This window comes from Emys orbicularis, chromosome 24 (genome assembly GCF_028017835.1).
Source record: "Emys orbicularis isolate rEmyOrb1 chromosome 24, rEmyOrb1.hap1, whole genome shotgun sequence".
NCBI classification, from domain to species: Eukaryota; Metazoa; Chordata; order Testudines; family Emydidae; genus Emys; species Emys orbicularis.
The window spans coordinates 4,453,849-4,476,977 of NC_088706.1; the positions used below are offsets into that span (position 1 = coordinate 4,453,849).

The 23,129-nt window shown below is 60.2% G+C and overlaps 1 protein-coding gene across 1 annotated transcript in view; it reads right to left on the reverse strand.

Moving 5' to 3' along the window:
- LOC135894217 (unconventional myosin-Vb-like) overlaps positions 1 to 23,129 on the reverse strand; it is a 47,704-nt gene that overhangs the window by 8,455 nt on the left and 16,120 nt on the right. Inside the window, exons 10-30 of the mRNA XM_065422276.1 lie at positions 22,880 to 22,961; positions 21,060 to 21,200; positions 19,443 to 19,568; positions 17,106 to 17,189; positions 16,213 to 16,215; positions 15,438 to 15,590; positions 14,538 to 14,635; positions 13,994 to 14,080; positions 13,774 to 13,885; positions 11,857 to 12,068; positions 11,156 to 11,312; positions 9,402 to 9,641; positions 7,598 to 7,813; positions 6,664 to 6,757; positions 6,013 to 6,161; positions 5,195 to 5,311; positions 4,035 to 4,289; positions 3,818 to 3,930; positions 3,159 to 3,345; positions 2,654 to 2,751; positions 1,447 to 1,577 (exon numbers count right to left, since the gene is read on the reverse strand). Of these exons, the coding sequence (XP_065278348.1) occupies positions 1,447 to 1,577; positions 2,654 to 2,751; positions 3,159 to 3,345; positions 3,818 to 3,930; positions 4,035 to 4,289; positions 5,195 to 5,311; positions 6,013 to 6,161; positions 6,664 to 6,757; positions 7,598 to 7,813; positions 9,402 to 9,641; positions 11,156 to 11,312; positions 11,857 to 12,068; positions 13,774 to 13,885; positions 13,994 to 14,080; positions 14,538 to 14,635; positions 15,438 to 15,590; positions 16,213 to 16,215; positions 17,106 to 17,189; positions 19,443 to 19,568; positions 21,060 to 21,200; positions 22,880 to 22,961 (2,855 nt within the window). The remainder of the gene's footprint in view (positions 1 to 1,446; positions 1,578 to 2,653; positions 2,752 to 3,158; positions 3,346 to 3,817; positions 3,931 to 4,034; positions 4,290 to 5,194; positions 5,312 to 6,012; positions 6,162 to 6,663; positions 6,758 to 7,597; positions 7,814 to 9,401; positions 9,642 to 11,155; positions 11,313 to 11,856; positions 12,069 to 13,773; positions 13,886 to 13,993; positions 14,081 to 14,537; positions 14,636 to 15,437; positions 15,591 to 16,212; positions 16,216 to 17,105; positions 17,190 to 19,442; positions 19,569 to 21,059; positions 21,201 to 22,879; positions 22,962 to 23,129) is intronic.

Sequence of the window (23,129 nt, forward strand, 5' to 3'; positions counted from 1 at the left end):
GCACCCCCAGGGGAGCCGCTTGCCCCCATTCCTGGGGGAAGGCGCCTGGAATCTGTCCCGGGGCTGTGTTTCATGGCGAGGACATCAGGGCTCACCTGGGGGCTGTCTCATGGCAGCCGGATGGAAATTCATATGCACACCCCACCCCCCCCCCACGGCTGCATTTCTGGGCTCTCCCACTTGGGCACGTGCAGTGGGGGATTTGATGTAATCCCTTTGCCCACTCACAAGAGCTCAGTCATTGCTCATAATGACAGAGCCACCACTGGCCAGGCCCAGCACTAACCGGGGTGGGGCTGGAGACTTCCCATCCACCCCAAACGAACGGAGGCAGAAAACCCCCATCCCCTTTCAAAGTCAGAGCTGTCTCTTAGTCACTGCTCCCACGTAGGGTTCCTGCCCTCGTTAAAGGGGGCAACTCGACCTCATGTGCCTTCCCGACCAGACAGCAAACCAAGCGCCGCTCACACACGGTCATTCTACAGCCCATAGCTCAATCCAAACTGGCACATTCGCCCCCCCGGGTCTTGGCCAGACCCCCAGGTGTTCTGCCAGTGTACCTGCATGACCCTGCAGGTTTCAAAGGGATACAATGTTCTTCACTCCCTGTGTAGCACTGATGTGCTCTATCCCAGAACTGGCTGCTTTTCCGGGGGCAAAAAGCATCCGGGGAGGCTGGGATGAATGGGACGAGGCGTGCGGGGTGTTCGGGTGGAAAGGGGAGCTGCAGTGGAGGGCGACGTAGCAGAGAAGCTTAGTGAAGTTCTGTACGGGCCATGCTCCTCGTGAGATGTCAGCATGGTTAGAAAGGCGTGCACAATGTGGAAGCTCTGGAGCAACTTGGGAAGCCCAATGCCCTAAAGCACCTGCCCAGGGATCCTTCCCCGGGAGGGGCTCAGAAAGGGGAAGTTTGCCCCCATTTTCCATCGAGCGATTTTGCACCTTGCCGTTTTCCCAGCTCCAGAGCCATTTTCTACCTCTCCTAGTGCAGATTCTATTCGGGCACCTCCCTCCCCAGTGGTCATCCCGCCAAGCAATCCACACTTCATCTTTCCTCACATCAGTCCCAGCGTGCTGCTCTGTGAGCGCCTTCCCACGAGCCTTTCTGCATGCCGTGTTCCCGCTGCGGCAGGGAGACTGGCACCACATGGCTGCGGGCGCGCGTGACGGGATTGATGCCTCGGCATATGCTGCTCAGCATCACCCCTGCCTCTTGCTGTTGCTCTAGCGCGACAGGCCCCGAGGACGTCTGTCTGTTAGACGCAAGCCACTGGGGATAGGAGAGTCCCGGCCTCTCCGGCTCTGCAGGGTCCTGGGCCCTGAGGTTTGAGCCAATGGGGAACACAATCTGTGTGGACACAAGGGGGGGTTGGCTTGAGCCAGGACTTGCACTGCTGTGTAGACAGACCATCAGCCCCAACTCCCCGTGGGCCTCCAGCCCCCCACCTGTGATGACGGTCCTGATGAGGCGCCCTTCATCCTCTGCTTTGCACCCCAACATGCCCTCGAAGGCATTATCAAGGGGCCTTTCCATCTCTTCCACCTTCACCTTCTGCTCCAGCAACTGGGCCTCTCTGCTTGCTGCACAGGGGAAGGAGTAAGAACATTAGAGTCGGCTCCAAGCGGATGCTCTGGGGCCATGTAACCTGACTCCCAAGTGGGGCAGGGACTGGGCGGCCCACCTCTGCCCGCACCCTGCCTGGGGAACTCCTGCCAGGAAAGCTGGCCCCAGGCAGAGGGATACTAGAACTAGAGGTTGCTCGGGCCAGCTGGAGGGATGGAATCGGTCCCACTGGGTTGAGAGTGAACCGGATGGATGCTGCCAGGCAGCCCTGTAAAGCTGCCGTTGGCGAATTAAGAGGCAAGCAAGTGAAGGGTTAATCTGTGAATGTCCAATATCTCGTGGCACCCACCAGCTTTCATCAGCTGCCCGCACCTCCCTCTCCAGCACCCCCAGTTCTGCAAAGCTCCCTGCTCAGCCCGCTCTGGGGTAGGCCAGATCTAGTAGGGGGGTGCTTGCCGCTCTGAACCCCACAATAGTGAAGGGGACACTGAATCAGAGTAGTCGGACTCTGCAATTCATCAGGCATTGCTAGCACTGCTCTGGGGTTGGCAGCTGTGCTCAGCGGGGGACTCTCAGGGAGCACAGCCCAAAGCACGGAGGTTAAGGACTGTGTGGGAGCTTTGCTATTAGGAGACAAGGCGAGCCCAGAATAGCGGCTAAGAAAAGCCCTTTTGGTAGGTCATCCGTCAGCGAGAGGCTCGTTTCCGCTTCCTGGCTGCAAAGCCGCTCTCATGCAGACGGGTAGCGACGCCCCGTGGCAGGTAAGGGTGGGGGGTGTCATTGAAACTGGCATTAGCAGAGCGCTTGGTGCGTGGATGGTCACCTCTGCCCTGCTGCCTTCGTTGGCATAGCGGGTCTCATTGAGCTGGGGCCCGTGCCCTCGAGCTCAGGGCTTGGCAGTGCCATGACCAGGCCCGGGGCCCCTCGCCATCTGAACGAGAGCTCAGGCCCCTCCCACCAGCCCCCACTGCTCCGGCGGTGAGGAGGCAGAGCCGCAGTTCTGCTTGAAGCCAGGCTGGGGGCTGCGGTCGGGAGCAGAACCCCCCAAAGGACATTCGCCCCCCCAGCTGGTCCAGTCCCAGGAGGCACCTGCCTGTGAGATCCTGGATTTGCTTCACGGAGGTTTTCAGCTGCTTCCGAAGCTTGAGCGTGCTCTTCTCCTGCCTCTCCAGGTGCCCCGCCAGATCCTGGGGAGCACAAGGGGAAAGGATAGTCCAGAGACTTGACCCCCAGCCTCACCCGGTGCTTTGGGGGGGGGGCTCTCTTTCCAATACACCCGCCCAGCCAGCAGCAAGACCTCTTTGGGACAGCCTTGCAGCCGATGAAAAGCAGGTGGCCAGAATGCTGCCCCAGCTACTGTCGTCTCGGATAGGCACATGGCCCCTTCAAGGAGCCCAAGTCCCAGCATGCAATGCGCCCTCGACGAGCCAGCATGGGGAGGCGGGGGGGGGGGGGGGTGTGCTCCACCAGGGCGTTTACCCAGCAATCAGCCTTCTCACAGCACCAGCCCTAGCCTGGCCACGTAGCGAGCCTTTAACTGCATGCTCAGCCATGCAATGCTCCCACCAGCCCAACAGGCCCACTCCCCCTTTACCAGGTTCTCTCTCTTCAGCTGGACGATCTGGTGCTGGAGCCCGTCTCCCTCCTGATGCAGTTGCAGGTCCTGGATGAGGCTCTGCTGCTGCTTGCTCAACCGCTTCAGGGAGCAGACGTCCAGGCGGAGACCTTCCAGCTCCTGCTCGTGCTGCTGCTGCTGCTCCTGCAGCTGGCTCTCGAGTAGCCTGCAAGGAAAGGCAATAACACGGAGGTGCCAGCGATTGGCTCGCCAGGCAGGAGGTTGGGGAGGCCTCACAAATCTCTATGCCCCTCCGTGGGTGAGACAGGCAAGTTTCCCCCATTTTACAGCAAGGGAAACTGAAGCAGGGGTTGAAGCAGCTTGCTTAAGTCAAAGGCCGAGATTGGAATAGAACCCAGAAGACTTGACTCTGGAATGTTTTGAAATCGCCACACTCTGAATCACGCATTTCCCACCGTCAGCGCTCTGACCTGGCTCTTGCCACCCAAACCCCGTCTCGCCTCTCCACCACAAAATGCGTCCCTGCAACCTCAGACAGCCTGCTGCTCCCCCAGGGCCATCTGCCACTCGAGGGCGTGCCCCCGGGGTGGTTATTAAGCCTCCCACTGCAGCATTATGGAAAACCCAGACATGGCCGAGACACTGAGCAGGGGAAACAGGTCTGTAAACAGACTCACTTATTGGAAACCCGGACGGCATCATATGCATATTTCAAGTCTTCCTCCATCATCGAGTCATCCTCGGTCATCTTCTCCGGGCTCTTGTTCAACCCCAGGATCTCTGCAATGTTCTGCTGGGGAGAAGGGGGAGACTGAACCCGGCCATTCAGGCAGCAGGCCCCTCCCCACCCCCAAAAACTGCGGCAGCGAGGGACAGGATGGGTGAGACTCTCACCCGGCGCTTGAAGATCTCAAATGGCTTCCTCTCGTGAGCCAGCTGAACCTTGGCCCTGCGCAGCTCCTCGCGGGTCCTGGCCAGGTCCTCTGTGACCACATTGAGCTGCCCCAGGAGGAGGAGATAAGCCTTCTCGTAGGGGTCCTGGCCATCATCGTCGTCCAGCGAGGAGGGAGGGCTGTCGGATCTGATCCTCCTCCACCCGTGCCGCTGCCTCCAGCGGCCCCTCTCCTGGTCCAGGGGCTGAGATGGGGACTGTGGGGAGGAAGGCGCAGGTGGAGAAGGAAGCGAGGAGATGCATTCAAGTACCATCCCTGGTGTGTTGGACGCTGGACACCGAGCCCCACTCAGGCAGCCAGATGGCCCAGTACTGGACAGGTGGCTCCTGACGCCAAGCTCTGCACTAACCCACAGCCCATTGGCATCCTCCAGGAGTGAGCAGAAAGGGCACGCCTGGCATCGGACCGTGGGATGGCAGGACAGGTCGGCCTGGTTAGCCCAGTTGCACACACGGGAACGCTGGGCACGTCTGCCGGGAGGCAGCACAGGGGAGTGGACGCCAGGGTTTAGTCCTGGCTCTGCCACCAAGCTGCGAGCTTGGGCAGTTCCCTACTGACGAGACCTCACACGGGAGGGGAGGTTTCCGCCACAGGAAGCGCACGGAGCTCTGTGCGACAGGTGCCAGTCAAAGGCCACGGCTTTGCAGCCACTAACTGGGCTGAACCAACGAGATCACCAGCGCAGCCCACCCAGTCAGAAGGGCCTGGCTACGATTCCTGGCCCGAGTTTGGTGCCAATGGGACTGGCAGCTGGGTGCCGCTGCCACCACCGAGGGGCAAAGGGCTGGAGGGCATGCTCGGGGACGCTGTTCTTACTAAAGGGCGAGTGAGGCACCGGACTCTCGGGCTGCAGTTTGCAGCCACGCTGGGCTGATCCGGAGCAGGGATCAGACAGGATTCTGGGGGGCACGGACGAGAGGGGGAACATCTGGTCTCAGGCAGCTGGCCAGTTCTGAAGAAAGGACTTCCCCCGCTCCCTGCCCAGGGCAATGCAAACCACAGTACGGCTCGTTCCAGAGCTCAGACGCTCGGCTTCCCACCCGGAGTCAGGGCAGCAGAGCCATGCACCAAAGCCAGTTGCTTGATGTGAAAGCGTCTCACCTCGCTCTGCTGGTCGGCATCATCCCGGGACGGCGCCGTCGACAGAGACGACTGGTAGCTGCATTCAGAGTCCAGGATGCTGTCAGATGAAGGGGACCTTTGGAGGCTGGGGGTTCGCTGGAGCGGGGAGGAAAGGTACAAGGGTGCGTTATACGGTGGCTGAAGTTCCAGTCCTTGTTACAGGGGGGCTAGGGCATGGGCAGCAGGATCAGCATGGGGAGAACTAGGCAGGGGAGACAGCTCAGACCATACATCAATAGCTTGGAGTGGGCACGTGCTACCGCTCCCTAGCCCAGTGGTGACGGATACAGGGCGGGGTGCCTCTGTCCTCCAGTGGATGTGCTGCCTGCCTGGGAGTCCCGCCATGGGAACCGGAGAGATGTTTCCCTCTGATCTCCAGGGGAGCAGGGCAGAAGTGGATGGTGCAGCTGTGACATTAGCTTCGGGCTGGGACTTTCCCAGAGAGCTGGCGGTGTCTGGGGGCCAGACACCACGTGGAGTCACTGGGATTTGGGCTCCGCGCCGTTTCGGAAGCCCAGCCAGCTTTGTGCCGATGGTGCGGATCTGTTCTCAGCGGCAGGGCACGGATCTGAACACAGAGCGACCCTAGGGCCACCTCCAGGGCGCTTTGCAGAGCCACGGCCGAGCCCTGGGACTGAGTGGACACAGCACAGACCAGCAAGGCACCCGCCGCCAGGCTCCTTGCCCACCTATCCGGTCCTGCCCGTCTGGCCTCCATGTGAGAATCCTTCAGCAAGAGCTTTCCTGTGACCCCTCGCCTGGCTCCCCGGGGTATCAGCCCAGCCTGCACTGCTCACCTTGTGGAAGGCCACCTCGTCCTGCAGGTTCTCGCAGCACTGCTCCAGGCGGGCGCACTCTTTCACCAGGTTCTGGTAGCGAGCCCTCTCCCCCTCCAGCTGGCACAGCAGCTCCTGGCTCTCCGCCGCCACGCGCCGGCGCAGCTGGTCTGCAGGGGGCGGGGAGGAGGAGAGCAGAGACGGCAACGTTTGCCTGCAGGCCTGGACCTGGGATGGGCTCTGCTCCCCGCCCAGTGACCACCCTGTGCAGGAGCCCAGCCTCCAGCACCTGGGGGGGGGGGGGGCTGGTTCCCCTTCAGGCTTAGGCAGGGGAGCTCCAATGCTGCGCTGCCCCTGGAAAACCTCTCCCCCGGCTTGGAGGCCTAGCAGGAGAGAGCTGGGAACTTAGCCGCATGACCAGCGGGCCCATGGATTCAGCCACCAGGGCGGGCAGGCTCAGGCCACACTAGACCTCGCCTCTGGGACGAGGCTGGGCACAGAGCTGGGGCCGTGACTGGCAGTAACCAGCCCACCTAGTTTTGGGCCAGCCTCACCCTGCCGACAGAGCTGGGCTGCCCGGGTGAGCACAGCCGGAGCCTCTCGCTGGGCTTCCATAGAATTCAGCCCCCAGCCGATTCCTGCTGGGGACTGGAGGGGCAGGGCAGAGTTTACCTTCCAGCTCCTGCGACTGCTCCATGATCCGCTGGTTTAGAGCGTCCTTCTCTTCCTTCAGATTGGATTTCATGGCTTCTATCTCAGTCAGGCGCTGGCGGGTGAGAGAGAGATGGGCGGTGGGGCCAGACCCTGACAGCAGTCCAGAGCTATGGGGCGAGAGGACCTGCTCTAGGGGGTCAGAGGCCAGGCAGGCTTTTTCACATGGGGCCATCACAGGCTGCAGGGCCGGTCCTTCCTCTACCCCACCAGCCAGGAGGCCTGGAGAGTAGCCAGGCCCCTGCGTGGGAGATTTATTGACAGTTTTACTTCTGATGGGCAGCATCAAGGATTTAAGTGTTTGCTTCAATTTTTTATTCAAAATTTTCAGTTGTGGGAACTTCGGTGGCAGGGAGGGGATCCGACAATGTGGAGACCCCGAGAGTTAAAGCTTTACAACTTGAACCCGATCGTCAACTTTACGTCAGATATACAAAACAATCCGGGTTTGCTTTCAGAAGGTTAATGTCAAGCAGCGGTTCTGGCCGTCTACATTTCGAATATCGACGGACGTATTTGATGGTTTGCGCGTACAGGGATATTTATGGTGGTCGACATTTACCGATAAAAAAAAAAAATCGACTCCTGCCAAGTCTACGTATAGACTAGCTTGTTAAGTCACCAGAGCTTTGCAACACTAGCAAGGAGCACGCTCGCGTCACCTCCCCCTCTCATGGCTGAGCCAGAGAGGATAACCAGCCTACTACTGCTGCCAGCTATTGGAGCTGCCCCATATGCTCAGTGCTGGGTTTGAGTCACACCCATTAACCACGGGGGTGGGGATCGTTGCTCTTTGGGACCAGGTCTAAGGAAGGGACGTTTAACTCCCGTCAGTGTTATTGCTGGCTGCCCGCTAGCCGGACAGCCAAGGGTCACCCCTGCCTCTGCCCCGCACCTGTTTCAGCTCCTCCATCTCCTGGCCCAGCCTGCCTTCCGAGCGGCTCTTCTCCGACTCCACGCGCTGCAGCTGCTCCTGCAGCTCCCGGATGCGCGTCTCCTGCGCCTTGTCCTCCCGCAGCCCCCGCAGCTCGCCGCGCAGCCGCTCCACCTCCTCGCTGTGGGAGGCTCTCAGTGCCGACAGCTGCTCCGAGAGGCTCCGGTTCTCCCTGGCCTGTGGGGGGGCAGCAGTCAAGAGCCGTTTCAGGCCTGCAGGGTCCCAGGGGAGGAACTGGGTGATTCCTATCTGAGCATTAAACAGCGGGGAACCGGGAGGGGGGGAAATCCAGAGAAGCTGCCTCGGCCTCATCCCGCCAGGCTGCCCCATCATCCCCCGCAAAGCCGAACAGCTCCCCGGAAGTGAAGTGCTATCCACAGTGCCTCCCCCAACCCGAGCGGGGTCAGCCCCAGAACACTGCTGGGGAAACTGAGGCACGGGAGGAGGCATGCCTTCCCCAAGGCCCACCACTTCGGTGTCAGGGCTGAGAATGGAACCCAGAAGTCCTGACTCAGTTTCCTGCTTTACCAGCCCTGGCGTACAGGCCGGTCTTTCCTTGCCTTGGGCCTGGCCTGCCTGCTCCTTGGCACTGGGCCACCTTCTGTTCCCAGGCTCTGCACAGCTCAGAGGAACCCCCCTGGGGCCAGCCTTTGTCAGAGATCCTGGGCCGCTGCCCCGCCCCACCCCGGAGGTGTTTGGCCCAAGAGTGCCTGGCTTTTCCCAAGTCCCCTTTGCCCCTACGCCCGCTCTCCAGGCCGCCCGATCCACCCCAGAGCAGCAAGATGGGGTTTACCCCATAGGCCAGAGAGCGTCAGGGACGCAGGTTCGATTTAAAGAAGCCCCTCCCCAGCAGAGAGCAAACCACGAGACACAGGAGGCAGACAGATGGCAGCGCCCGCTGGTAAATATTCAGCGACAGAACACGGCATGCCGGGCACGAGCAGAGCCAGAGACGCTGCTGGGCGGGGGAGGGGGCAGACAATAGGCACCGCAAGGAAATTACACAAGTGGCATCCGCTGGATCATGCGGGAGAGGGGTGGGGAGAAGAGAGGTTCGAAGGCTGCCAGGGCATGAGCACATGGTGCCCACTCAGTCCCCGAGGCGCCCCATGAAATACCCGAGAGGAGACCAGAGCAGGGAAAGCCGCTGCCGCTTGCAGCCTTCCTCCAGCCCTACAAAGCCAGCTGCTCCGCCTCACTCCCCACACCTTCGCTTTCCACTATCCGCCCAAGGGCTGAACCGTAGGAAGTTAGGTGGGTTCAGAACTAGAAATCTGTCCTGAGCCAAGACGTCCAGGATCCTGCTCTGCCAGAAGAGCCCGATCCAAGTCTCCAGGGACTAGCAGGAAGTCAGGTACTGTTGGGACGGAAAAGAACCGAAGTCTGGCTGCACTAATGGACAGTGCTTCCCAGGAGAAGGGTAGAGTGGCGTTTCCCCCAGGCACCTTTTCTCAGCACAGAGTGTATGCTTCAAGAACATGCAGAGACGGATCGGAGATTGTACAGCATCATTAAGGGAGTGAAATGCAGCCACCTCTGGAGTGGAGCATGGCTACTGCTTAACAACTCACAGGAACGTTGAGGAGGAGACGACGATCCAACGTAGACTGCTAGGGGAACTTAGCAAGGCAGAACGCAGTTCCCCAGGACTCTCGCAAACATGCCCATGAGCAGTCAGCACCTTGGCTTTAAGGCTCATCCCAACGCTAGAGGCCCAGGAATCCCCCTGTAGCGCTGGGGCAGCAGGAGGAGCCGACCCACCCACCTGCTCATCCACTTTGCACTGCAGCTGCATCACTTTGATCTCCATGCCTTTGTTGAGCTGTTTGTAGCGCTCCACCGACTTCGCCTCGATCCGGAGCCGTCTCAGCTCCCTGCGAGCCCGCATGCGCCGGCAGCAGCACTGCAGATAGACCACCGACCTGCGCACCTGAAGGTACTTGGTGCGAGCCAGCCAGCCCCTCACCGCGCTCTGGATCACAACAGCTTTCTGGCTTGCCACCATCTGGGGACAGAGCAGGCACGGTTTAGGGCAACACCCATTGCTTTCGGGCAGAAACTCGGCCAGAGCACCAGGCACCAGCAGCTACGTCCTTGCACAAAGAGCAACCACAAGGGATCCAAGAACACGCTAGTTAGGGACAACGCTGCACCCCCTGCCTCTCACGCCAAGGATGCCTGGGAGAATAGGAGCCCTGCTTTGCGACCAGAGGGTTTACCCACATGGTCTTACTGGAATGAGGCACTCGGTGGCCCCCGAAGAGCGCTTAGGAGCAGACGAGGGGACATAGGTGCAGGATAGAACAGTTGCAACAGAGCGGGGGGGGAGGGGAGAAGAGAAGAGAGAAGGGTTGCTAGAGACTGGTGCTGGAATAATTTTTCCAGCGTGGGGGTATTTAGTACTATTACTCCAAGGCAGTTCCAGAACCATGCTGTCCCCCCCCCCACACACACACCTATCTCACAAGGGAGCGGTTGGCTGGGATCAGATCCAAGCCTGGACTCCAGGACAAGACCAGAGCCAGGCATCCAATTCCTCCCCCTTCGCCCCCCAGCTCTAATTTGGTTCTGTGGGTTTCTGCCTTTCCACTTGGCAGCCTCAAGTGCTGCGGGCAGCCTGCTGGCCTCTGAGGACACCCAGGAGATAGTCAGTGCTGATGCCTGGCCTAACTGTGGGCGCTCTGGGGCTGGAGCACCCACCAATCAGCTGTTTGGCACTGGGCAGGAGGCACTTGCGGGGGCGGGACACACTGGGGGGGGAGAGGAGAGAGGGTGGGGCCTTGGAGAAGGGGTGGGATGGGGGCGGGGCCACTCGGTGGAGCACCCAGCCGGAAAAGTGAAAGTCGGCACCTGTGTGAGGCCAGGTGTGGCTCTAAGACTCTGCCTACACCCGTGCCTGCTCCCCGCAGAGGGGCTGTGGGCCGCTCCAGTGCGAGGCCCACGTGAGCCAGCACAACGACACATCCCCCGAGTCGAGGCGCACGCGCCACCTTCGATATCTGCTAGGAACCTGGTCACTCCTGAGGGTGGGGATGGGGTGGCTCCCAACAGACCCTGAATAGGCCACCAGGCGCCCCATCCCCCAGGCAGGAGAGTGGTACACCTGCCTGGGGAGTCGCAGCACTACTTGCTCACACTGCCTGCAGGTTTGGGGGTGGGGGCTGCCCACGGGTACCCCCTCCCCATGCTGCCAGGTAAGGCCCCACACTCCCTGCACATGCAGGCCAGGGAGCAGAGCCAAACAGGTAACTGCTCTACCTCGTGGCAAGAGCCTGCAGTGAGAGGGGGATGCATCTCTGCTCTACAGGGGTACTAAGCAAGGGGGCTCCCTCCAGATCCCAGGATGCACCTGCCAGCAAACCCCCCCCCCCCCATTACCTGGGGCTCCTGTAACCCATCAGTACCCCCTTCCCCAAGGGCTGCAGCCCCTGGGCACTGGAAGCACACGCAGGACGTCCCCCTCTGAAGCTGCTGCCACAAGTGGATCCCCAACCCCGCGGCTACGGACAGGGCTGGTACCTGGCGGTGCAGGCGCCTGGCGAACATGCCGCGGGCGAAGGCCTGGATGGTGATCGCTGCTGCCTGGGTGCGGAGGTACGAGCGCCTGGCCAGGGCCATCTTGAAGTTCTTCTGCAGGGTGAGAGCAGCGCTGGTCCTCCTCAAGCGCCTGGCGAGCCTGCACAACGGGCAACGAGCGCTGGGCATGGGAAGCCAGAGCCCACTGGGGCAGGGCAGCAGAACTTACACCCCCCCCGGGACAGAGCAACCCCCAGCAGCACAGACCCAGGGTCTACCCTAGTCCCTGCAGACCCCCACAGCAGAGACCCAGCATGAGGTCCTGAGGCTGACCCCCCACCTCCCTAGGCTCAGAGCTAGGGCACTGCTCCATTCACCCCCAAATGAGACCCAATCACAGCTGCTGTCCTGGCACCAGCTTCTCCTAGCTCCCAGAGTAGGGACATGGGATTTTGAAATGCAGCCACCTCTGGGGTGGAGCGTGGCTAGCTCCAGGTCCCCACCTAGGCCTCCACCTGCTGTAGCTTTGGGAATGCTGTTTGCCAGCCAGACACTGCATCAGCGGCTCTTTGCTGCACCCAGCCGCTGGAACAGGGCAGCTAAGGGCTGAGGGTGCCCAGAGATGGGTCTCCAGGGGCCAGATGCCAAGGCAGAGCCACATGAATGCCTGGCTCAGCCCGGCAGACGTGGGCAGCACCTCTCACCTCCGGGCCAGGAAGCCCCGGGAAAAGCGCTGGAGGCAGATGGCTGCAGCTCGCATACGCAAGAAGCGTCTCCTCCCCAGCCAGCAACGAAGGCTCTTCTGAATGACGACGCAGGCTGCTCTCAGCCTCCTGCCACGCAGCTCCTCCAGGAAGGCCACCTGGCCAGCACGGAAGAAGATCTTGCCCTTCCCGCACTGGTATTTGCTGGGGTCCTGTGGGGAGAGGATAGCGAGATCCATGACCAGGCAAGTACAATGGGGTGGAGCAAACTCAGCCATGGGTGCTCCTTGCTGCAGGCTCGGATAGCAGCAGCGCTGTGCGGGCCCTTCGTGGCGCCAGGGCCTGGCTGGACAGACCCTCCTCCCACAGCTGACAGGAGGGGGCTGCAGCATCCAGATCATCCCAGGGAGAGGGGGATATGAACCCTTGAGACACCCAACGCCCCCTCCAACTGCAGCACTCCCAACACTGAGCTGCACACCGGGAGGTATCACTGGGACACGGGCCAGAGGATAAGCCACCTGTTCAGGGTCAGACTGGCAGAGCTGGGGAACAAATCCCCAGACGGACTCCGGCCTGGGCAGAAAGGAAGCCGCAGCACGCAGAGACCGGGACAGGCCTTGGCCTGCCCAGAGAACGGGGACCCTCAGCTTGGCCACGGGACAAGCTAACGCCGGCTTAGCCCAGTATGGTCAGCACCAGCTGGCAGCAGCTCACCCGGCCTACACGGCCCACCCATGGGCTCAGATGCCCAGGGCTGGTTGGAAAAAAAAACCCTGAGGATTTCAGCCAAAATCCTCAATGTTCCAGTTTGGAAAGGCTGCTGCAATGCCTCTTGGGAGTTGTAGTTCAGGGGCCTCTGCCATAGACAAAGGGCACAAGAGGCTCCCAAATGTTGCTCAATGCAGATCCCCTTCCAGATCTGCCCGCATCCCCACACCCTTCTCATCACGGATCCTCGGTGTTCTTCACACTGCCTGGCTTTAGCCATCGGCCCAGCTTCCACGGTTACGTACAGATCTAGTTAGAGCACAAACAGGTACAACCAAAAAAACCCTAAGTTCTGAGCTCAGACAGACTGGACAGTTGCTGGGCAACTGAACCCGCGCTGTACAGTGATTGGAGGGGAGGGCTTTGTACGGCAGCGTCGCCCTGTATCTGTTCTCACTGGTACGTCTTGAAGTAAATGTACTGTATTTTATGCAAAAAATTCACAGTTTTAAAGCTTCGTCTGAGTAGCCTATTAGGAAAATGCAATAAATCAATCAATAAAATCCACCATTTCTCCCATGTGCCCCCCAAGAGAGGCCTCGTGTACCCCCAGGGGCACGCATCCCACAGTTTGGGAACCCCTGCTCTAGGAGGCACGATCCATGGCCAGACTCCTAGGACGAGCCGCTCGTCAGGAAGGCAGACTGGTGCATGGAGGAGAGGCAGCCCTACCAGGGAGCCGGGCACACAGGGGACCCGGCCCACACCTCCCACCGGGCGATGCAGCGCCGTCTCCATGGGGAAGTTGGTGGGTTTCGGCTGAGTCGAGGTTTCCCGCGGGAGCAGGTTGTGTTGGGCAGAGGGTTCTGGGCCAGGCGCCCTTTGCCCGTCTCTGGGACACCGTGGGAGCATTGGGACACTGGGCAGTGACGCCTGGCCCCAGACACCCCCAGCCTGAGGCTATGGCACAATCCAGATGGACTTGAACCACCTGTTTCCTGCAATAGTGACCTCATGGCTAGGAGGGAAGGGCCTATCAAGGCCACACGGCCGGGTGCACCAGCAGGCAGCTCCCCGCGGGGCACGGAGGAGCAGGTGGGGTGGCAGGAAAGGCTGGGTGCAGTAGCAGCGAGGGCCTAGAATTTAATCCCCTGCTGCCCCATTCAGGGTCCTCTCCCACGGCACGGCCACCTGCAGGGCTCTTACCTTGAGCAGCCTCTCGAGGACAAGCCGGCAGGTCTGCCTCTCATCACCGCCCATCAGCTCCTCCGGGCGCGTCAGAGCCCTGTACCTGCTGAAGAACTCCACGTATGTCCACCTGCGGGGGCACAGAAGCCAGACTCAACGGGGCGCGTTAGCGAGCGCCAGGGACCCAAATGCTCCGGCAGAGAGGAGGGCAGGCAGGAAACGCCTGGGCTGGCCGTACCTGGATGGATAGCCAGAGGCGCTGATCTGAATGGTTTCCAGGACCCCACAGGCTCTCAGCTGCTCGACTGCTCGCTTGGCGTCAAACCTAGAGCAGAGACAGAGTCAGCGCCCTCCGAGTGAGGGTTCCTTAGAGCTCGCGGTTCGGATCTGCCATCCCCCATGCAGCACACCTGGTTGCCGCTGCTCTCGGCCCAAGCCTGGGCAGGCCACCTGCTTGCTGACTGTATCAAAACAGCATGCAGAGGCGCCCAAGGGAACGAGGCTGCTGGTTTTGCAGCTCACAGCCCTGCTGCAGGACCGTTCCAGACAGCAAGGGAAGTTGCCCAGACAGGGAAGTCGCCCGACTCCGCACTGGACCAAGGAGGCGACCAGTTTTGCTACTGCAGAGCCGGTCCCACTCCAGGGGACGGAACACGTTGCTACTAGTTTCACAAGAGTTCCTTGGTGATGCAGGCTCCCCAGACAGCAGGTCTGGCCCTGGCACAGCCAGCTGGAGTCTCTCCCCCTCCAGCCCCCGCCCCATTGCAAAGCCAGGCACTCACTCGAAGGGCCGCTTGCGGTCGTTGGGTTTGATGCAGCGCACGTAGTGGGGCGCGGTGCTGCTCAGGGTCTCCATGAGCTTGTGCAGCGACGCTTTGAACTGCGGGGGACAGAGCGAGCAGGCTTAGGTCTGGGTGTGGATGCCCCAGTGGGGAGCCAGGGCTTGGGAGCAGGCTCTGACCTTGTCCTCAGCAGAGTGAAGATGCTTCTAGATTCCCTGGGGAGGGTTGGGGGCCCATGAGCTGCATTTCCCCCTGCCCTCTATGGGCATAGGCAAAGGGCCCGGACCCTGGGTGGGCAGCAGAGAGCACCAGGACCCATTGTCCTAAGCTGAAGGCTGGTCCACGGGAGAAGGGAACCCCTGAATGCAGCCCCTGGATACCCAGCTGCCCCTTTCCAGGCCACCTCCTCACCTGGCAGCCCCATTCAGATGCTGATAAGCCTCCGAGCAGCCTGGAACCAGAGTCCCCAGCCCACCAAGCCCGTGGTTTGCAGCTCAGGCCAGCTCCAGCACGCGGCCGAGTCTGGGAATGTCTGGGTGCTTGGGCCCAGCTCTCCCCACCACCCAGCGAAAGCGTTTGGAGCATCTCACTGACAGGGGCAGAGATCCCCCCCCGGGAGTCAAAGGCCCACGATTTCCAGCTGTGCTGAGCACCGGCTGGCCCCAGAAGCCAGCAGGATTTGTAGGGGCTCAGCACTTCTAAGGCAGAGCCAGGCCGGTAAGATTTCTTGGAGTGGAGGAGGAATCTGTTCAGCACATTGAGAAGCCAGGCGGGGTTTGCACAGGGGTGGATGCTCAGTGCAGTGTTAAAGGGGATAGTGATGTGGGGGGGGGGGCTGAACCTCCCCCCATGGGGAGAGCAGGCGGAACAGGCATAGGACACGCCAGCCCTGCTGGGTACCTGGGTGGAGATGGGTTTCCTGTGCTCCTTGTCAGGAGCTGGCAGAGACCTCCTGCCGGGGCGGACGGTCACCCTGGACCCATGCGACCTGCGGGAGGGTAGGGCGATGCTGCCGTCCCCCTCCTCCGGGAAGAGCTCGGCGAGCAGCGCAGACTGCGTGGGGAGAGAGCAGAAGGATCAGAGCCAGCAGCAGGCCATGAGCGACACCTACTGGCCAGCAGGGGCAGGCAGCCAGCAACCCCGAGCCCTATCGCAATAGGGGCTCCGTGGCCACAGCCCCCCCCCCCCCGGCTCCCAGAGCTGGGGGAGCACCGTGGGGAGCCACAGAGCCAGCTGCATGAGAACGGCAGGCCCTGCGGCAGGATGCAGCCCTCCCTGCATCTGTGCCAGTGCCGCTCACGGGCAGCTCTCTGCACCAGCTGGGGCATTGGGCAGAGTCTGACCTGCACAGGGCTCTGAGTCACAGGCCGCACGGATCGGAGCCTGGGGTCAGTCCAGAGCACGACACGAACAAGCCCATGGCCCCCCCAGCTTAGGGAGCAGCTCATCCCCACTCCCAATAGGGCTAAGTAGCATCCACAGCCCAGGGTCAAGGGCCCCCATTGCAACGCACCGGGTGTCACCCCTAGGGCTGCCCCCTTCCATGGCATGTGATGAAACCTGCAGGAAAACGTCCAGCCAGAACTGGCAACCTGCAGGCTCCCCCACCGGTCCCCATGAGCCGCCGCAACTGAGGGAGAGCGGCCTGCGTCTCCTACCCCGCGGTACCACTTACCTTCTGCAGGGTCCATGGGATGACAACGAGGGGGGGAGAGAAATGACAGACGATTAGCTTAACAGCAAGGTCACTGTTGCTTTGTCTGCCGGCCTCCCCACCGCCCCAGGCTAACAGTTCCCAGTGTCTAGCATCCTGCATTGCAACAGCGGCCTGGAGCCCCAGCAGAGAGTTCAGACACCTGGAGTCATCCCCCCACCCCACCCCCACTCCCAGCCAGCTCCCACAAGCCGTTCCCATGCCAGGGGCGGTCTAGACAGGCAGCTGTTTTACAGGTCAGTTTGCAGAGCATAGTTTTTTTTGGGGGGGGGAGAGAAGTAGAGGTCTGGTGCCCCCTGGTGGAGGCGAGTCTTCATTTTCTGACCCGCCCGTCTGCAACAAGCCTTTGCAGCAGCAGCAGCACCGTGTGTTCAGAGGAGGGGGCCTGACAACTCAGGACATCATGGATAGGACAGGACCCCAATTAGTCCTAATTTCCTAGATCGCTCCCCTGGCATCTGGCCTCTGCACCACAGGTCTCATCACCCCACCCTCCCCATGGAGAGAGGGCTCAGGGTAGGTGCAGCTTTTGCCCCTATGGCAGGAGGCTCGTGGGTCCCCACCTTGGCATCCACAGTGAGGACACTGTGCCCCCCCAGGTCAGTTATGTTGTCAAGATCCCTTTGTTTGCAAATCTTGAATACTGAGATACTGTCACTCCAGGTTTGCTTGGGGGGGGTGCAGGTTTGCCAGGGCACTTCTCCCCAAGGCGCCAGCACTGCCCCTTCTGACCCACGTGACAACCCCCATCCCGGCACAGGATGCGGATGGACTTCAGGTGACACCTGCCTACCACCTTCCTCTGCGGAGTCTGCTGCCAAGCGCCTCCCCCGCTGGGAGGGCCGTGGGCTCACCTTGCTGGCGCGGAGGAGTCCGATCAGCTCTGCATGGACAGTGTCTTGGTTCTTCTCCAGGAACCCGCCGCACTGATACTCCACCTGTGGGTAACCAGGGCATGCAGGAGGCCTCATCAGCTCCAGGCTAGGACAGCCTCGGGGGCTCCTGGGACAACTCAGAGGTCTCCAGAACAGAGGTACTGGGGGTGGGGAATCAGAGCTAAGGGGAGCTGAGTGCCTAAAACTCTTGGGCCATTGAGAAGCCCCAGCCCATGTTTGTACCAATGCAGTCCTACAGGGAATGGCTCGGGGTGGATGGGAGTTCGCCTGCCGGTTACACAGGAGGGGTGGTGAAGAATTGTGCTTAAGTCGGTGTTTTTAGCCAGGTCCGGCCCTCGGCGAGAATACTGGCTGCAGCTGGAATTCTCTGTTTAACCCACGCAGACAAACACCCCCTGCCCAGGGGTGAGGAAGTGGGGGATTTTCTTGTTTTTTCAATGGTTTGCATGCCAAGTGGGTGGGACTCAGTGTCCCTGGTTTAACAAGGTGAGGGGAGAGGGACCCGAGAGGGAACTTGGGACTCCAACCAATGGCCTGGAGGATGGACACCCCAGCGACTGGCGACCCGGAGGCCCAGCTCAGGAGTCGCAGCTGGTTCTGGCCAGTGGGAGGACAATGGGCTGTAGAGAGAGGACCCCAGTGACCGGACCAGCCGGTTCCAGCCAGAGGACAGAAGAGAGGAGAGGAGGCCCAGGCGACCCTGTTTACATGGAGAGAAAACAATGGACAGAGGCGGCGCTTGTGGCCAGTGATCTCAGATGCCCATCTGGGAAGCAGGGAGGCTCTGGGCTGGAGAGAGGGGGCAGGCAGAGCCCACTGGGATGCAGGGGGGACTGGGATGTGCTGGGCTGAGGGAGACCAGGCCTGAGGACTTGAGAGTTTCTTGTGCTGTGTTCAGTCGCTCAATAAACCCTCCGGTTTTACGTTGGCTGAGAGTCACTCCGGGCTAGAGAACAGGGTTGCATCATCCCCTTTGGGGGGGGTGGAGGCCCCAGGGGTGGAGAGCGAGGGGACTCCCTGAGGGGGCCCACGGCAGAGACAGACGTGCTAAGGCTCCGAGAGGTGCGGCTCCAGGAGGTGGTGGGGCCTAACCCCAAGAGAGAGTGGATCCCCGCGAAGGGCTGTCTCACTGAAAAGGGCACCCCCCACGGACCGCACGGGGCCAAGAGTGGGCACGGTCTGTCAGTCCGTGACACCAGGCCACAGACATGGAACCATAGAAATGTCACGCTGGAAGGGGTCTCAGGAGAGGTCTAGTCCAGCCCCTGCCCACAGAGCCCCCTCCGAAGGGACTAGAGCCGAACGCCCCAGCGCAGACTGCTGAGAGCCAACAGCCCCCGGGAGTCCGAGGCTCAAAGCTCACCAGCCTGCCCTGGATGCTCTAACAAACCCAGAGGGGCTGGAAGCTCCCGCAGATCAGCAGCGGGTGCTGTGGATGCTCCCAGTGGGTGCCAGCTAGGGTGGGGGTGTCTCATGGCATTTAGGCAGTGCCACTTGCAGCCACACCCAACACAGGTGTAGAGACCGTCTAGACACTGGATTCTCTAGGCCAGGCCTAGTCATTCACCAGCAGTTCCCCTCTCTGCAGAAATGCTGTGCCTTATATCTGGTTTCTTCTCCCAGCAGGCCTTGTGCCAAGCCTACAAGTCACCGGATCTGTAGGAACTACAAGTCCCAGGATGCACAGTGCAGAACAGGGAGCCTGTTTTAAGGGGCCAGTACACTGCTAGAGCCGTGTATTTAGGGCTGAGGGAGGCACACGACCCCTCCAGCATATCCCAGCCAGAGTTCAGACTCCAGTCACAGGCTGGCTCTAACAAAGCCTGCTTTGTTTTCAGTCCATCACCATGCTAGGAGCCCACTCAGCCCTGGAGCGAGTGGCAGGAGGGGGCCAGCTGCAGACCCACTGGGCCCTGGCGCACAGGGAGGCGGCTATCCCCTGCCGCCAGCCTCCCGGGCCCCCTGCCCCAGTGGAGCGCAGACAGGAGTGGGCAGGCACTGCAGTGACATTCAGCTGCAAAGCTCATGCTGCCACAGTCCTGGGTCTGCTGGGTTCCCTCCTGCTTTGGGAGTGTCCCGCTTCTCCCAACCGGCACCACAAGGAGCGCAGTGCGGTTATACAACAGCATTAGTTTGGAAGAGAAAACTTCAGTGTTCAGATTTCTCCAAGACAGACTTCCCAGCCAGCTCCATTTTCACCCCAGCTCAGACAGACCCTGACCTTGGGCAAGTGTTGTAGCCTCTCCTGCACTCCAGTGCTTTGGGACCGTCCCCCCACCCCCCGGGCCCTCTTACCTTGCCCGCGAAGTGGTGGACAATGAAGGCATCTGTGGACATCTTGGGCTTCTGGAAGTGGGGGCTGTGGTGAAGGTGCCTGTCGTAGAGCTTCTGAGCCCAGCTCGCGTCGCTGCCCTTGGGCATCTGGAAGGCAGAGAAGGCGAGTCAGACAGCAGGAGGCCTGGGGAACAGGACGCCTCCATCGCCCCCACGTAGGGCAGCCATCTGCAGCTGGGTATTTAGATTACTTGATTCCAAGGCCAGATGGGACCATTGCAATCTGGGCTGTCCTCCTGTACGAGACAGGCCAGAGAGCTACCCCCAAAATCATTCCTAGAGCCCATCTCAGAAACAGCATCCATCTTCATTCAATCATCATCATCATCATCATCACCACCACCACGGAGAATCCACCGTGAGAAAGGGCATACGTTTTTGACAGCCAGAGTAACCACTGGAACAATTTACCAAGGCTCGTGGTGGATTCTCCATCACTGATGTTGGCAAATTGTTCCAACGGTTACTCTGGCTATCAAAAACGTATGCCTGTCTCCACTCTGAAAGGGCACTTTGTCTAGCTTCAATTTCCAGCCATTGGATTATGTTCGACCTTTCCCTGCTGGAATGCAGAGCCTGTTAGTAACTATTTGTTCCCCACACAGATTCAGACAGCAGTCAAGTCACCCCTGAACTTTCTCTTGGTTAAACTAACTCAACTGAGATCCTTGTAGCGGTTGCCGTCAGGCAGATTTTCCTTTGATCAGTCTCCTGGCTCTTCTCCGAACCCCCTCCAGTTTAGAAACTCTTCCCAGCTAACTGCCTGCCAGGAGAGGGACCAGCTGGGAGCAGGACATGGCCAGTTATGCTGGATGCTCCCCACCATTTGCAATGCCCTTGTGGAAGCCAGGCAGACAGCCAACTCCTACACCTCCTAGCCTCCCCCTCTACCCATGTGCTTCTGCCGGTATTTCTGATGCAGCACAAGCCAGCCGAGCTCCTTTGGTCCCATGCCCAGTGGAGCGCTGCCCCAAGACCAGGAGTGCCTCTCGGAGGCACCCGGGGTGGGGCTGGCTTAGTTTCTTTGCAGCCGGACGGTTGGCTGGAAGTTGACACTGTTTGTGGATTGGTCAGGGTGCCATGTGCAGAGCTGTGAGGAGCAGGTACTGCATGAACTGCCTTTCCCATCTCGCCGCATGCTGTCAAGCCAAGGGCCAGCCCCAGGTCTGCCAGGCCACCAGGTAGCACCACACCCAGTGGGGCGGGCAGCGGGCACCTGTACACAGGATGGGCCTGAGACCCAATCCCACGGCAACAGTTGTCTGCCACCATCAGCCTGGGCTGCATTTGAACGGGCAATGTAGCGTCAAGGCTCCTCAATGCCCCCCCCCCCCCCCCCCGGCCAAGCTTCCACACGCTTCACAAGAGGGGAGGGGGAGAGCAAGGCACCAGGATTGGGAAGCTGTCGGCTGTTCCCTGCAGGGTGTTCGTTTGAGGACAGGTTGGTTCAGGCCTAGGACCAGAGACTGTCCCGTTACCCAGGCTGGAAGGAGCGTGCGGGACCCTCCCGCCCCCCCAAAGCCGGCATCGCCCCCAGATGCGCTGCTGGCCCCCCGGCGAGGCAGGACGGACGCTCACCTTGCACTCCTCATTCAGGAGGTCCAGAATGCCCAGCTTGGCCTCGATGAGGTCGATGCAAGGCTGGTTGTCGTAGAAGTCGATGAAGGTCCAGGGGATCTCCTCCTTCATGTATTCCTCCTGCTCCAGCTTAAAGACGTGCTACAGGGGAGGGGTGGGAATGGGATCAGAGCTCTCGCCCCTCCTACCCCCGCACAGGACTGGGGGGGGCACGGGGGAGAGGTTAGCCAGAGTTCAGTCTAGATTTCAGTGGGCCCACACTGTTGCCTGACTGTGCCACGCCAGCGGGCCAGCCCTTCTGCCTGGGAAGATGCCCGGTTGGCGCCCCCGCCTGGAGATGCAGACTACAAGGGCACTTCTGGCCATGCTGCCCAGACGGTAAGTGACCATGAGCTGCAGGGAGGGGACAATCGGGCCCTAGGCTGACTCCAGCGGCTCTGCACGGCCCTGCCAGGCCAGGACTGGGATTTGGAGAACTGCCGTAAGAGCCACTCAGGTGTTGAGTCACCACAACAGCACTCTGTGTGGGGGCGGGACCCTGCCCCATTTTCTCTGGACAGAGCCCCCCCTGCAGAGTGAGGGCTGAGCTGAGACCCCTGAATGGAATCCCCTGAACATCCCTGCCACAATGTGCCCAATTCCCCTGGGCTCCTTTGACATTTCCAGCCCTCTGGGCTAACCAGCACACTAGACAAGCACAGCCCAGATGAGCAAACACCCCAGCTGCCCGAGCCGCAGCGGTAGGGACATCTGCTGAACCCCCAGCCCTGGGGCGAACGTGGCAATTCACCCCCGCGAATGGGATTTTGTGGGCAGGTGGGAGCCTGTGAAAGGATGTGGAACCTCGGCTCCCATCTGCCCCCCAAGCAAGCAGGAGCCTGGTGAGCCAAGGGCACGTTGGACGGGGACAAGGTCAGAGTTTACTTTTTTGCAGCACGCTATTTAGTGGCTTGGCAACTCTTAGCAGCACTGTATCGTTAGCCGAGCCAGCCAGGGACAGAGCCTGTTTCGCAGGAAGTTCCCCTGATTTTCAAACTCTCTGTTCAGAAGTGGAATGAAGATTTTAAAAAGTTTAACAAAATGAAATTCTAAAAAAAAAAAGGGATTTCGATTTTATCAAGGTGTTCCAATTTTGACTATTCGCTTTTTTTAATTATTAAAGTTTTTGTATAAACGGAGTTTTGTTTCAAGAAAAAACGAGCCTGTTCCTAAAATGTCCAATGGGGACACTGACCGAAATGGTGTCAAAACTGACCCTTTAGGAAAAAAGCATTTTTGTAGGAAAATGGAGACCAAAAAGGTTTCCCAGCCAGCTCCAGACATTAGGGGTTTGTGGGGGAACAACTCTGGCACCAACGTCGGACTGTTCTCTGGTGAACGCTTTAACAGCTGCCGTTGGGCTAGTCCCAGTGACCAGAGCCCGGTTACAGACACTGCCTAACTGGCCTCAGCACTAAGGCGCCAGGCCTGGAATTCAATATGCAGGTGTCAAACTCGGTTGAGCTAGCAAGAAACTGTCAGATCTTAAGAACCATTTAGGGGCCTTTCAAGGCTTCCCCAGCCAGCCCCCCAGGGCAGCTGGAGGGCACCAGGCTTGGAACAAGAGAGGGGAGAACAGATGTTCAGGTACCCAGTGACCATCCCCGGGTAATTCAGTTAGTTTGTTTTACCGTAGCACCCAGGAGCCCCAGTCGTGGACCTGGGCCCCGCTGCGCTAGGTGCTGTACAGACACAGCCTGCCAGCTCCAGACTCCCCACAAGGGTACGGGAGCCCAGCAGGAAAGGGGGCTGCTGGCGACAGCTGGGAGGGCAGCACTGACCAGGTTGAAGTGCTGCTGCAGCTTCTCGTTGGCATAGTTGATGCAGAACTGCTCGAAGCTGTTGACTGTGAACGTCTCGAACCTGAAGGAGAGACGGGGCTGGGGGTGACTAGGAGGAAGGCGAGGGGGGTGACAGGGGAGCTGACAGGGCCTCTGCAAGGGTTTGTGCTTTTCAACAAGGAGAATTATCAGAGAATCCGACTATCAGGGTTGGAAGGGACCTCAGGAGGTATCTAGTCCAACCCCCTGC